At 38.7% G+C, this 15,183-nt stretch overlaps 1 protein-coding gene across 1 annotated transcript in view; it reads right to left on the bottom strand.

Annotated features, from left to right (window-relative positions):
• Nucleotides 1-1,184: 1,184 nt before the first annotated feature.
• The window catches only part of IFT27 (intraflagellar transport 27), a 32,115-nt gene continuing 18,116 nt past the window's right edge, over nt 1,185-15,183 (bottom strand). The window contains exons 4-7 of the mRNA XM_072421076.1: nt 7,412-7,471; nt 5,666-5,783; nt 3,203-3,312; nt 1,185-1,432 (exon numbers count right to left, since the gene is read on the bottom strand). Of these exons, the coding sequence (XP_072277177.1) occupies nt 1,334-1,432; nt 3,203-3,312; nt 5,666-5,783; nt 7,412-7,471 (387 nt within the window). The 3' untranslated portion in view covers nt 1,185-1,333. The remainder of the gene's footprint in view (nt 1,433-3,202; nt 3,313-5,665; nt 5,784-7,411; nt 7,472-15,183) is intronic.

Raw genomic sequence — 15,183 nt, 5'->3', positions numbered from 1 at the left:
CGGAGCGGCACCCTGCTGCGCGCTCTCCCCTTCACTTTCATTACGATCGGCTGTCGTCCATCGTCCGTGGATCCGGCAGGTCGGTCGTCCGGACGATGGCAGATTTTCGCCCGATAATTGGCCGATGCCGATTATCGGGCGATAAAAATCTGACGTGTGTACGTAGCTTAACACTGTCAAGATTTTAACTGACTGGGGCCACATATTTATATTCTATTTGCTAATTCTGGAAAGAGTTGTCTGCATACTGAGCAGAGACACCCTGTTACAACAAAAGGGTGCAGCTGGGGTGGGCGATTCTCCTGCCTCTGCGCTGCCATTGCTTTCAAACTAAAATCGCCTTTCCTTGTGTAACCTGCGGCACTTTATTCCACTGTCAGGGTGACAGCCACCTACTCTGTAAACAGAGCTCTGATAAATACAGAGGGACAGCTACATAGTAACGGTTAGGGTTGAAGTCGTTTTGTAATTTGCAGGACTGAGCTATCAATGCATGTTCTTCTCAGGAGAGACTATATCTGACTAGCTGCAGCTTCTAATGCATACCGTGAGACATAGACTGTGTGCAGTGAAATAAGATGTAATAATTACAGTACAGGAAAGAACTTGTACATCTTTGCAAGACTGGAGTTCAGCTCCAAGCCTTAGTAAAAAAAAAAATTAGTTATAATCAACCTTTGATCTCTTTCGTTATATTTATAGGCACCTAATTTTTCATGGATTTCGTTTGCAGTGTCAAATTTAGACTACTTTGTTCAAGAAACAGGATTTTAAAAAGTGACAAACTGCACAATCAACTTTTTAGAAATTCGAATTTTGTAATAAACCCTCGATTTATTTATAAATAAAGGGGGGAAATGCACATTGGCTTGGCTTTTGGCTTGGGTGCCAGGGGATCTTATCCAGCAAAAAACAAAAACCCCTGTGCACAAAATCTCGCGCTGGCAATACCTTCGCAAAAGAATCAAAGAGGAAAGCAATCCACAATTGTTTTAAAAAATCCTTTCAATATACTGCATATATTTGATCAGGGTGGGGGTATGCAGAGACATTACTGACATTTGATATTAAAATACATTAAAAATATGAGTCCTAGGGTTCTATTTATAAAACAGGGAATCAGACATTCCCTCAAACATTCCCTGTTGATCCCCTAATGTAAAAGAAATGGCAACAGCACCGTATAAAATATAAAAATAGAATTTTTACTATAATTTTAACAAGTAATTTTTTGATACACAACCATAGTCCAATACAACTCAAACATTAATAAAGGTTGTATGACTGACAATGCATAAAGTCCCTCGATCTTCCAGCCTGAAGGATCTTGGCTCTATGGGAGATTTCTGAACCCTTCCACTCTCTCTTGGTACAAGCGATGAAATGCTTTTGCCAGCGATCGAAATGGCTGATCATAGTTTTCCAGCTCCTTCTGCAATGACAGCACACAACTTAAGTATTCAGGACAACTTCAATTAGAAAGTTAAACAGACATTTATTTTCATTTATCTATTTATTAGCCAATAAAAGAGAAGAACCCCTCTTTAACCATCATAGTCATTGGGAAAAGAACCCCTACAGACATCACTGGGCCTGATTTTATTAAGACTGGAGAGGATACACTTTCATCAGTGAACCTGTGTGATCCAGGATTCAATCTGGTCCAGAATTCAGAACATTTACTGGCAAACAGCAATTGACTTTGAAGAAATCCATTCCAGGTTTCTTGGATCACCCAGCTTCACTGATAAAAGTGTATCCTCTCCAGCTTTGGAGAGCTTTAATAAATCAGGCCCACTGTGTCAGCTGTTATTGAAAGATGAGAAAAGAAGCTGTACCATTGTTATGCCGACTCTGCAGAGTTGAGACACGGATGTAAGGACTGCAAGGTGGAAAAATATTCTACCACTACTCATTGCTCAAGAAACCCTTAGTAATCTTAGGAATCCACTAAAACCCGGATTAAAAAATATAACACCATTAAGTTCCTTGGATCACCTGTTATACTTGGTATTCTTATTGTTAGCAATGCCATGCAATTTATGTATGAGAAGAAGTGCAACACAGTGAGCCTGATTTAATAAAGCTCTCCAGGACTGGAGAAGATAGATTATCATGGGAAAACCTGGGTGATCCAGCAAACCTGGAATAGATTTTTTAAAATCATTTGCTATTAGTTGGTAAATGTTTTCAATTCTCGACCAGATCTATCCCAGGTTTGCTGAATCATCCAGGTTCTCCCATGACAGTTTATGTTTTCCAGTCTTGGAGAGATAAATGAGACACACTGTGTCCTTGGAACCCCAACAAAATCTAAGGCTAGGTACACATGTGCAATGGTTCTCGTCCGATAATTGGCTCAGGGCTGATATTGGACGAGAATCTTACGTGTGTACATCGCTCGTCATCCATTGTCCGAACGGCCGTCTTGGCGGATCCACGGACGATGAACGATTATAATGCTAGTGAAGAAGACAGAGCCACACAGAGTGCTGCTCCCTCTTCCCCCCCCTCCCCTCCCCATGGAGCGGAAGGGTTCTGTGTGTACAACACTTGTTCATGCATCGTGCAGTCGTTAGTCATTGGAAAGGATCGTGAAAGTTTATTTCCAACGACAATTATTGCACGTGTGTACGTAGCCTAAGGGACATTGGAACATACACTTTGTTCATTTGTTTTAGCCCAAAAAAGGCCCTTCTGTATGCATCTGCTCTACTTTATCACCTCCTCTCATCAGTGAAGGATGGGGGTTAGAAAGGCCTAATGATTTTCAGCCTCTTTCAAGAGTGTGGAAAATCTCATAGAATTGGTACATTAGGAGGAGAATGGAAGATTAGCAGGTTGAAATCATCTATTTTTTATCATACCTAACATCCTCCATAAACAAATTGATTAAAACACAAAATAATAGATTTTCATGTGGTAAAATGTGGTCTGTGATCAGCATATCTCTATGTAAAGACCTAGTTTAGAAAAAAAAAGTAGGTTTTATTCTAAACAGCGATAGCACAATTAGCTACTGAAACTCGATGCTGCCAACACCAGATTAACTGACAGAAAAAGGGGTAGATTAACAAAACTCTCTTATGTAGAGAAGCAAAAAGGTAGAAGAATAGTTCTTGAGATCGACAGCTGTTTGGTATTGCATGCAGCCAAGAATAGTTTGTCTCGCTTAGCTGCTTTATACACAAGATGTAATTACCGCGGATGTCTCAAAATACTCCAATCCGTGGCTGACTGCCCACTCTTCAGCTTGAATCTTCTCCACAACTCTGCGGCCAGTTAGGTCTGTTTTGTTGGCCACCAGAACTCCTAATGAGAAAGAAGAACAGATAAAAGATCTGGACCAATAATATGGGGACAGAAGGCAAAAAAATGAATGGGAAATCGGAATAAAAAAAAAAAAAAGAAAAAGAAAAAAGAAGCAAATTTAGTAAGCATCTTGCGAAACATACAACACATTCATATCTCCCTTATTATTGTGATCGCTATGAGCGACAAAATGTGGGACAGCACTCTGGCCTCTGCAGTGCTGGGTACCGGGTTTGAATCTGAGCCAAAACACCATCTGCATGGAGTTCGCAGGTTTTCTCTGTGTTATTACTATTTATAATAAACAGAATTTTTATAGCGCCAACATATTAAGTAGCGCTGTACATTAAATAGGGGATGCAAATGACAGACGAATACAGACAGTGACACGGGAGGAGAGGACCCTGCCCCAAAGAGCTTACAATCTTGAGGTGGGGGAAATATCACACAATAGGAAGGGGATATGTAGTGCTGGGAAGTAGTGATGGTTTTAAAAGACAGAAAAAGATCGGTAGGCAAGTTTGAAAAAAATGGGTTTTGACGGCACTTTTAAATGATCAGAAAGTAAGAGCAAGCCGAATAGGAGGAGGAGGACCATTCCAGAGAGATGGGGCAGCTCTAGAGAAGTCTTGGAGCCGTACGTGTGATGAGGTTATGAGTGAGGAAGTCATTAGTAGGTCATCGGAGGAGCGAGGAGAGCGGCTAGGGGAGTATTCTTCTATCAGGTCAGAAAGGTAAGTGGGACAATCACTGTGTAGGGATTTGAAGGCAAAGCACAGGAGCTTGAATTTGATTCTCAGGAGAAATGGAAGCCAATGAAGAGAACTACAAAGAGATGCAGCGGAAGAGGAGCGGAGGGAAGGATGGATGAGTCTGGCTGCAGCATTCATAATAGATTGTAGAGGAGAGAGTCGGGTTAGTGGAATACCAGAGAGGAGGAGGTTACAGTAGTCCAGATGAGAGATGATAGGAGCATGTACAAGGAGTTTGGTGGTCTCAGGGGACAGGTAGGGGCGGATTTTGGAGATGTTGCGTAGGTGAAAGTGACCGGACCTGGAAATGTTCTGAATATGGGGGATAAATGAGAGGGCCGAGTCAAAGGTGACACCAAGACAATGTGCCTGAGGGGAGGGCCGAATAACAGTGTTATAACAGTTAGATATATGTCAGGGGGAGATTTAGAATTTGAGGGGGGGATGATGAGGAGTTCTGTTTTATCCAGGTTGAGTTTCAGGAATCGGTCAGACATCCATGATGAGATGGCTGACAGGCAGCATGAGACCTTATCCAGGACTGAGGGAGACAGGTCAGGGGTGGACAGAAAGATTTGTGTGTCATCAGCATACAGATGGTACTGTAAGCCAAAGGAGGATATGAGTTTGTGTGGGTTTCCTCGGGGTACTCCCGTTTCCTCCCACATTCCAAAAACATGCAGTTAGGTTAATTGACTTCCCCCCAAAACTGACTTTAGACATTAGATTGTGAGCTCCTTTGAGGGACAGCTAGTAACATGACTATGGACTTTGTACAGCACTATATAAATACTCTGTAATAATAATATTAGCGGATAACATTCTGAAGTGGGGTAGCTGTGTTCAGAAGTGCTTACAGTTGTTTGCAACAGCTATCCAGTAACCCTCAATTATGTCCTTGCTTTCTAGTACCTAACCTTCAGTGTCTTCTACTTTCCAGTGCCCTGCATGTTTTCCCAAGTAGTTTGAATATGCAAAACATATCTTTTTAGACATGTGGTATGAAAAATATTTTTTCCGAAAAAGAGGTTATGAGGGTTAAGAAAGTCATATGCCATCATGTATTCATATAGCTCTGGCATATTTCACATTGATTATAGGGACCACAGTCCATTCTCACATTCATATACCCCATCCCTTGGAATGTTTTGCATCAATAAAATATAATGCTGGTGTATAACACACTTCTAAACTACTATGTGCACCACACTGATGTAAAACTTTGCCTTTGTGCATCCAAGTTGAAATGGAGATTAAGAAAAAGAAAAGGAAAATGTGGAGACATTCTTCATAATGAAAGCCTTACATTAAACAAGCAAAAGACAGCATGAAATAATAATCAATACTGAGGAACTCAGTAAAGCTACAATCTGAGGAAAGCACATAACTGTATATAGAAACATTTACTTTTGTAAAAATTGTCCTAAAAAAAGTCCTAAAGGCAGCAGTGTGGTATGCAAAGAAAAAAAAATCAGTAAAAAAAACCCACCTAAAGGAAACTTTACATATAAGTTTTAAAAGTAAAAGTGAGAGAGAGAGATAACAGAAAAAAAACCTTTATGACCTAGGTATGCAAAATTAAGTTGGTGGTTGTCACTAACCTGGCAAGTGAGGGCTCATGGTCTTGGATTTCACTCGTTGTAGCCACCTTGAACAGTTATCAAAAGACGCCTCATTGGTTACATCAAACACCAAGCATAAAGCACCAGGCTGGTCCCACTGACAAGATAAAAGCATAGAAGATCATATCTATATCATAATGTAGCATTCCTGTGGGCATCTTGTCATGTACACTAATTTATTGTCCCAGACAGGTGCCATTAAATTAAGATAGTGCTTTATAATGGCCAGCAAAACCTAGAGACTAAAGTACAAGAAATTGACACAAAAGGGCCTGTAGTGCCATTTCTATGGACTTCTATCTTGCTTGCATGTGCTACCCACGGTAACATTAAACACTAATGTATTGTCTGACAGTGTTATTCACCTTCCCAAAACATAAAATGTCAAAATATACAGTACGTGACCCTAGTCTTCTTTTCATCCGAGGGGTAACTTTAAACAGATTACCAAAATCTCTGATGTTGTAAAGATCTTTGATTTAATGCTGCACATGTTTGAATATACTGAAGAGAACTAAATGTGGTTTTCAAATACATATGAGCACACAAAGTAATTGATGTATATAATTAATGTTTAATGATTACTTTGGTCTAGGTTGATAGTAGTAAGTCTGAAACTTCAACTGGCACAAACACAATGAAAATGAATCTTTGTAATGCAATATCACAGTTCCCACATTCTTTCAGTGTCTCTGCAGGAAAGGAGTTTTTCCCTGTGCACTAATATAGGAAAAAGCTACAGATCAGTCATAATAAGCTGATAAACCTCACCCATATTCCATCGTTTTGTTCTGTTAGCCGCTAAGGATATGGCAACCTATTTTCATGGGATTTCTGGGTTCCAAACAACTAACCAGAAAATGTGTGGCATTAGTCTGTCTGGTCTGTTGTATTTTTTAAGATTCCCAATGGGATGATCAATACATGAATAAAATGTGTCATATTGACCACTCAATTCTTTACTTATGCAACAATGTATTTATTTTTAAAATGTCATAGAAGCAGAACAGAAAATACACTTCCAAGGAATAATAAAATAAACTATGTACATGACATACTGGTGGGCTCACACACTTTACAATGATCCAATAAACATACTGGTTTGTATAGGAAAATATATTTAAGCATATTGAGTATACTTTCATTTCCAAAAAATCAGGAAAATCTATAGGTACTGAATGCACAAAAATGGCTCTATTTAAGAAACAGGGAATCTGGCATTCCCTCAAAAATTCACTGGTGGAGAATCAATTACTGCCATTGAATACATGGAAGAATCCCATGAGGGGATGTATGAGGGATAGTCATTAGACATTTTCTAAGTCACTTTCTCAATGTTTAAATTTCCCCAACTATTAAAGTGGTTGCATCAAACTTCCTATAGTTAAAGTAACAAGCTAGCGACAAGTGGAAAAACCAAAGGCAAGAGAGGGAAAGTAAAGAACTGTAAGAAAGCACACACAGTTAGGCTGGGGCATCAAGCAATCATTTCTACAAAACCTTTATTAGGGGTTGTGGGGGTGCCCGAGATTTGGAGATAATGCACATGTGTTTGATTTACTGCATAGTAGGGTAATAGTAAAAGAAGTAACAAGGCAAAGTGAAGGCGATATATAAAAAGGAATCAAGGGACAGATGACCAATTACTTTAGCTTCAGAAGTTCACTTTCATGTTTTCTTTTTCACACCTAAAACACTTAAAAAAAAAAAAAAAAAAGGACTCACCAATACTTCTGTCATCTCATAAAACATTGGCTTCCCAGGAGAGTCACAGAGAAAGAGCTCCTAGAAATAAGATAAAAATTAAGTATATCAACTTGAAATCTTTAGAAAGTATTTTGTAAATTCAAATCAATAATTGGAGATGTGGCTCAGTGGTTAGCAGTTTGGAACCTGGGACCCAGCGCTGCAAAGACCAATCTCAGCCTGGACACTATCTGCATGGAGTTTGTAGCCCCCCCGTGTTTGTGTGGGTTTCCTCTCACATTCCAAATACATGCAGTTAGGTTAATTGGCTTCCCCTTAGACTGTAAAAAAAAGACGTATGACTATGGTAGGGATTGTGAGCCCTTTTGAGGGACAGCTAGTGACAAGACTATGGACTTTGTACAGCGCTGTGTATTATGATGGCGCTGTATAAATACAATTTGAGAACAGCATCAAAACTGGCTTAATTTATCAAAGCTTTCCAAGACTGGAGAAGATATACTATCATGGGTGAACCTGGCCAATCCAGCAAACTTGGATTTCCTATAATTTTGGTTTGCTGGATCAGCCAAGTTCCCCCATGAAACAATGAGCTTTGATAAATCAGGTCCAGTATTTGGATCACATAGTACAAATGGTCAAGCAAAATAATACTGAATGCCTTAAAGAGCAATAATTTGGCTTTAGAACTTGTGCAGCGGAGCTATTGTTTATTATGACACTATGTTTAAAAACAGTCAGAAAATGTCAATCAACCCAAAAATTATATTTTAAACTAGCAGTCACCACCTATGTCACCCCATAGCCTTTATATACATATTGAATACACAAACAGTAAGTACCATGCCATAAGTCCTGACTGCCCTGGACTTTTAGGCGTTTCCTTTAGGTTTAGGTGAACCCCTATGATATGATATTGACAGATTACAAGACCAGAAACTCAAACAAAAAAAAGATCTAACCAATTCATTTTATAATATAAATGAATATCTGCTGTGTTAAGTTTCTAGTATCTGCCAAAAAATAAAGTTTTGAGTGGCCCTGACCCTTTAACAATTGGCAACAGGTTTAATTAGGTTAAAGAAATCTTTGGACTTTTTCTTTATTGGCTACCATAGGAAGGTACATATCATAAAATGTATTTTCATTACTTGAGGGTTCGTGTTGTTTGCTCCCTGTGATTCTGTGTCATTTATGTGTCATTCTTGGATACAAGGGAATAGCAGCTCCATCATGAATCCCATCTTTGGAAAGTTTTACAAATGTTCTGCAGAAAATTAATCACACAGGTGCCACTTTCATTCCGAAAATTGTTAGCTGTCTATCGATCATTGTCTGGCCTGTCTTTCTTTTTGCCCATGTAGTTTGTTAATATTGGCATACACAGTGTTTAGGAAAATGTGAAATTTTACGGGTTACCCTTTACACACTAAATTCTTTTTGCATATTTGTTAACAAAAATTTTTGATTGTATAAACAGATAAGCAGCTGTAAACAAATGCCTTTTTAAGGTAATAGGACTATTTACAAATGTGTTGTATTCATTTATTGGATGTTTTTAGTATTTTCAGAAAAGAAATATGCTTTATGGGGATACAAATGGACGTACTTCAGAAATCTCTGTTGTTTATCATTTTGGTGACATATTGTCAGAGAAATTGTCTGGCTATTTTCTAGTCTTGGTTAGGGCCTTTTTGGGCAGTTGGGAAAGTGGTGGCCAAGTAAAAGTCTGATGGCTCAGAATTCAAAATATGTTGGTGGCTACAAATGAAACAGAGAACATTAAATCCCGTCCCATAAAAGCGCTTGGACAAGAGGATCCTTGTTTTTGTGAAGTCACTGGCCTTAAAGGATTTACCAAGTTGAGAGTTAAGGGAGGTTTTAGATTGAATTATTATGGAAAGAATCCTATTTAAAGTTCAGGGATCTGGCTGGACTCCCCTTCCATGGCAGCCACTATGTAAGGATCTCTCTTTAGATGAGCATGTTTGTCTCAGAATAGAATGTACTGGGCCAGTAGACACCATGTACCACTTTCCTCTCCAGTGTTTACCTTACGGTCTATATGGGGTCAGTCCTGGGTATCCTTTACTTTTACCACATTAGTTAAGCAGAATGGGTATACAGGGCTTCCATGACTTATTTGGACTAGACATTCTTGCTCAGCATAGTAATCTTGTACTTTTTTTTTAGAATGCACGTATCTGATCTCCATATGGTGGAAAGTCCTCCTTATTAAGATGGTGGTGAGGGACACTCTAAATGAGGTAGGGAAAGTTTTGGGGACATGAGAGAGGCAGAATGTCCAAGGGTGTCTGGATGAGTGTGTGGAGAAATATCCGGTCTTTCTATGGTAGGCTGTTAGTCTTTGGGGGACTATTTTTTTATTTTTTTTTTTTATGTCGCCCTTGTCAGTCAGGAGCTGATCAGCCTCTAAAATCCCATTCAGATGTGCGCAGCCCAGCAATGGATGCTGGGGGTGCCAAAAATACATCAGGTTGTACAACTAAAGGGAAGCAGGGGCTGCTGCTATCTTAGTTCTCTTGGCTGCTGTAAAAGACAGAGTTGGCGGACAGATGAGCATTTCCTAACAGTTGTGTTGTAAAATAGATTGTGTGGATTTGTGTTTTGTTATCATGCATTTTTAATTTTTGTGACATTAAGCCTTACTTAGGTCAGGTATGTTATGGTAATAATGAGTAAATATTTTCATAAATGAAAATTAGATGTCTGTATATATTCATATTTTATTTGTGAACTTTTTTATTATGTGTATCTGATGCTATGGAAAAAGCTTCTATATGGTTTATAAAATGTAAAATAAACAAAATATCAACATTTATACGTGTTCTGTATCTTTCCAACAGGGTAGATAAAAGGTGCAGTTTCCCCTTTTGCCCTTCAAAAGCCCTTTAGTCAGTCAAAGTTGTCCTTACAAAAGTCCCTGATGGTCTTTTTTTTTTTTTTGCACAAGCAGCTAAAACAACCATCCGTGCTTTTCTTGACCTCGAGTCCTGCAATCACAGATTTTCCCTCTCTCAATTTACATAATGCTAATTGGCAATCAAGTTTTGCAGCTGTATTTGAAATTGAGATTTATCCATTTCAAGGTTAAACTCCTATTTCATGTACTGATTTTGTTTTTTTTATCCCCCACTATAATATTTAAATTAATTGTGGTTTGATAGAGGTATTCTTATGCTTTAAGTATACACACCTATATTTTACCCTACTCTTTAGAATCCTTGGATTTCTGATATATGCTAATGACCTAATTTCAGTCTGACTCATGTTATTAGTCATTCATTTGTCCTTAAATCTTTTACACAATTAGAAATAAGCAGAACAATATTCTGTAGCATCTTGGCAGAGATTTTTTAGGGTGGTGGGTTTTTCATGTAAGAGGCACCTGTCATTTGCAAGGAAATATGATGAAAATGTTTGTACATTACTTTTCATTGGTAGACGTTTGAAGTACGGGCCTTTTGACAGTAAAAACAAATAAAAATAGATTGCATCTCCGTAACATTAAACAAATATGTTTTACTTTCCCAATCATCACTATTCATATTTAACCTCAGCCTAGAACTTACCTTTAAATCCTAACTCGAGAGATGAACCCAACATCCCGTATCCATGACATTTCATTGGGACAAAAAGATAATCCAAAATTAATGGTTGTCAACAAAACGGGGGGTAAATGTTACACTAGGGAAACCTGTTCAAGGGGAAGCGTGCAAAGACTGGATATTTTCTTTCATTTCCTGTAGCCTAACTGAAAAAGAAAAAAGAAATCTCTCACATGGAGATTGCCCACCAGAGATCAAGGAACAGAGGTTTTATTCCTTTTTGTTGGGTTTAATCTATTACTAAATAATCCCTTTTCATACCTAATGCAATTCTAACTTTACATTAAAGTGTACCTGCCACAAAAACATTTTTTCTTTTTTTAGCTTTGGTTAAAACTGCCACGTTATTTCTGATGTCTGTGTACTTTATAGGAAGTTCCCTTTTCTTTTTGGTTTCTTAGACACAAAAGATAGTTTGTTTACATCTTCCAAAGTAAGCAAAATTAGATAGAGGGACCCCCACAAGTGTCATGGTTTTAATATTTACTGAGGTCCATCCTTTGTGTCTCTTGCAGGCACTGCTTCTGGGAGTCACGATGGGGCATCCAATACTACCATAAACCAGTCACGTGACTGCTTTGTCAGTTGAAGTTTTACATTACTTTAACCTTCCCAGTACCCAAACAAAGTGACTCCTCAAGGGTGTGAAAATCAGTTTCCTAGGAAAAGGGAGTGCGGAAAATGAGTCAATTTGGGAGAACTCCGATAATCCAGAGAGAAGGGGTTACAGAAAAAGAGCAATCTCAGTGTAGGAAATGTTGGGCATTATATATTGTCGGGAAGATTAGCTAGGTAAAACCTGTGTATTCCAGGAGGAAAAGATGGATTGGCTCCAATAAAAATTTTATTAAAAAATAAATACATTGACACAGATTTGCCAAGTGAGTCCTATTGTAAGATGCAATTTCAGGTGAGATATGGCCTTTCAGACAAACCCACATATAAAGAAGGGTCTCACTAAACAAATGCTCAACCCTCACCCACTCTTTATGGTTACACCACAATATGACTTTGATCAATGGAGCAGACATTTAGTAAATATATCAGGAACTTGCAGAGAGCCTGTGGATTTAGAACAAAACAGTTGTCTCTGTTTTTTTGCACCATATGAAAAGAAAATATAAGCAATGCTCTCCCCGACCCTTTTTAGCCAGATGCACCACCCGGCACTTTTCAGTAACCATCTGGCTGTTTTTAGGTGGTTGCTGAAGAGTTGGGTCACAATACAGTGTCCTCCCCCCACCTAAAATTTCTTCCCACCCAGCTTAAAAAAAAAAATCTGGGTTAAACACTGATAGAAGTGGAAAGTTTTAAAAACTAAGTGACAAACTTGTACTAGGAAAGTCTAAAGTTTGACTTTATCAGAAACAGGAGAGATTTCATTTGGAACGCCTGGGGCAATTAGATCCTACAGCACTAAGGTATTTAAGTTTTTTTTTTTTTTAACTCCCCTTGCCTATTTGCCCAAACTGCTCCTATAGGGACTGCTTCATACTTGAGTAATTAGGCAAAGGGGTAATGGGATTTTAAACGTTCATCTAAATATGCTGTAACTTTCTGGGGGACCCCTCCAATCCCCTTCCGTAATATCTGAATTTGCTCATTTAGAGAACAGCAGGAGCTTCTGAGTTAGCATGAAAATGATAGGGGGTGACAAACCATACCCCTTGCAAGTTCCAATGGAAATAATCCATCAGCAAGCCATTCCTCCTGACTGAGATAGTCTGACTGTTTAATGGGAAATTGACCTGAAAGTTGCACGCAGTGATGGTTCCTTTTTAGTAAGCGCTGTAATATGGCCTCCAAGTGAATCTTCAGGAAACTGACCTCCACATATTAGGGAGTTGGAAGCTGACAAAAAACACAGAGACAGGTATCCAAGATTTTGTAATAGTGCAATTAGGGATTGCTTTGACGCAGTGGGCCTTGCCAGAGTGGTTTTTATGGTGATGTTTTTTACGAGGGCTAACTTTTTTGAAGGTTTATGTTTTGATGGGTTATTGATCCTTCACTACCTGTTTTGTCACTGACCTAGAACAAGCATGTGCTTTCCCATCCCTCACAGGTTCCTTTTTAAAACAATTCCCAAATGTTTTGTTGCTTATAAAGTGTCCCCTTGTTTATTTACTTGAAAACATAATTTAGTTGAGTTTGCCTGGATCCACTGATCACAAGCATCTGTTCCAAATCTGCTGATGAACAGAACTTGTCCAGAATCTGCTGATTAATTGACCTGCTTCCTGAGTGTTAAGGATTAGCTGTCCTGTACAAGAACTGAGCACTCACCACATTTAGGAATGATTTATTTTATACTCCTGTTAGAAAGCTAGCATTACATATATCTGTGAATTAACATTGAGGTTACGGAGTGTAAACAGTTTAACACTTTTTCAACTCATTAGTTTTTATTAACTGTATATACAATTGTGTATACATAATATTTAGATTTTCATTTTGATTTAGTGTTGTGTCTCTATATTAGGTACACAGGAACTTCCTTTTTTCTAAGTCAACCTAAAGGTATAGAATAATCAATAATAAAAAGTGAGATATCTGCAAAATTTTACTTATTAAGTATGTTTAAGGAAGATTAGGTACAAAGTCTTTGACTAACTATGCAATCTGTATGCCTGGACAAATACCACATGAATCAGTACAGTACATTTCTGCAATACATGTAATGCATGTACCTGTGCTGCCCAACACTACAGAATTATTTCACCTCTCATAGCAAAAGATGGATGAGTTCTGTAGTTCAGGAGAGGAGAACCCTAAACTGACAAAACTGGGATATCAGTATTGCAGAAACCGCTATGAGAGCCAACAACAGAAAGTTAGGTGCTTACTGGATTTCGGGCAAATCAACAGGTATGTTCTGTACTTGCAACAATGGAACATTTAATAGTACATGTGTTTGGGCATTTTTTCTGATCGGGGGCATACAACAAAGGTGCATTTTTATACAGACCCTTGAAATACCTTTCAAGTCTTCAGGGAACTCCTTTTATAATTACATTATATCACAGTGGTCAATGAGAAGAATGTATCATATTGCTGGCCAATTGGAAGAATGCCACCCTTACAGATAGTCAAAAAGATCACTGGTGTGGTAACCTAGAATGGATCTAATCCAAATAATGGCAAATGACTTAAAGAAATCTATACTGGATTTGCTGTATCACCCAGGTTCACCCATGATATTCTATCTTCTCCAGCCTTAGAGCTTTGTTAAATCAGGCGCCTGTTGTGTCTGGGATCTACTTGTTACCCAAAAAAAAGCAGCTGGTCTCTTTCCTCCTACATCTCCTAGATACATGATTCAAAGAATGACAAGAAAACCTATTATAAAAAAGAAAAAGAAAACGTTTTTAGGGATGATAGCATTTCAACCAGGTATGAGGAACAGCACATATACTGCAAATGTCCCTTTATTTTCTTCAAGAGAAATCCATTGATATTGCAAACTGTCATATGTTTTCCATGTTCAGTCGAATGTCATGTAGCCCACTCCCAAATTGCCATACATTTGTGAAGCATCATTTTATATTATAAGGCAAAGTAGTAGTAGTTTTTCTAGGAATGATGGCAAATGAAGTGATTTAACATCAACTTTAAAAAACACAAGTGTACCTATGCTTTAATATAATTTCTGGAGTGTTTCTGACCTACCAATTAGATCTGCAGTTGCCAACTAGTGGTCCACGATCCTGGCGGGTGCACCACTGAGTGGGGTCGGGAGAAGGACCCTGCTGGGAGGGCGCACCAGCCAGAGCCACGGATCATGTGCCCCATACGGATCACAGGCTCCAGGAAGTGGGTGGGTTCTGGCATCATGACGTCACTATGGGGGAAGTTTCTTCCCCTTTGAGTGACACCCGGCTCCCCGCACATGTGCGGTTCAGAGCTGGTAGATGTAGTGGTCTGTGGGTCCGAAAAGGTTGGTGACCACTGAATTGGATCACAAGCTATGGATTTCCTAATGTAAAACTCCTATCTTACATACCATGAGCATTACAAGCAGGTTTCGAAAAAGCTCTTACCCAACGTTTACCTATCAATTTATCAATCTCAGTCACACATGCACAAATTTAGGTACAGCAACACACGCTTACAAACAAATAGGAACAAAGGAAATGTACATAGTGAAGCACCTTATGATTC

The sequence above is a fragment of the Pyxicephalus adspersus genome, chromosome 8 (genome assembly GCF_032062135.1).
Source record: "Pyxicephalus adspersus chromosome 8, UCB_Pads_2.0, whole genome shotgun sequence".
NCBI lineage: Eukaryota > Metazoa > Chordata > Amphibia > Anura > Pyxicephalidae > Pyxicephalus > Pyxicephalus adspersus.
Note: the sequence above shows the minus strand (reverse complement) of the source record. Positions and strands in the feature narration are given on the sequence as shown.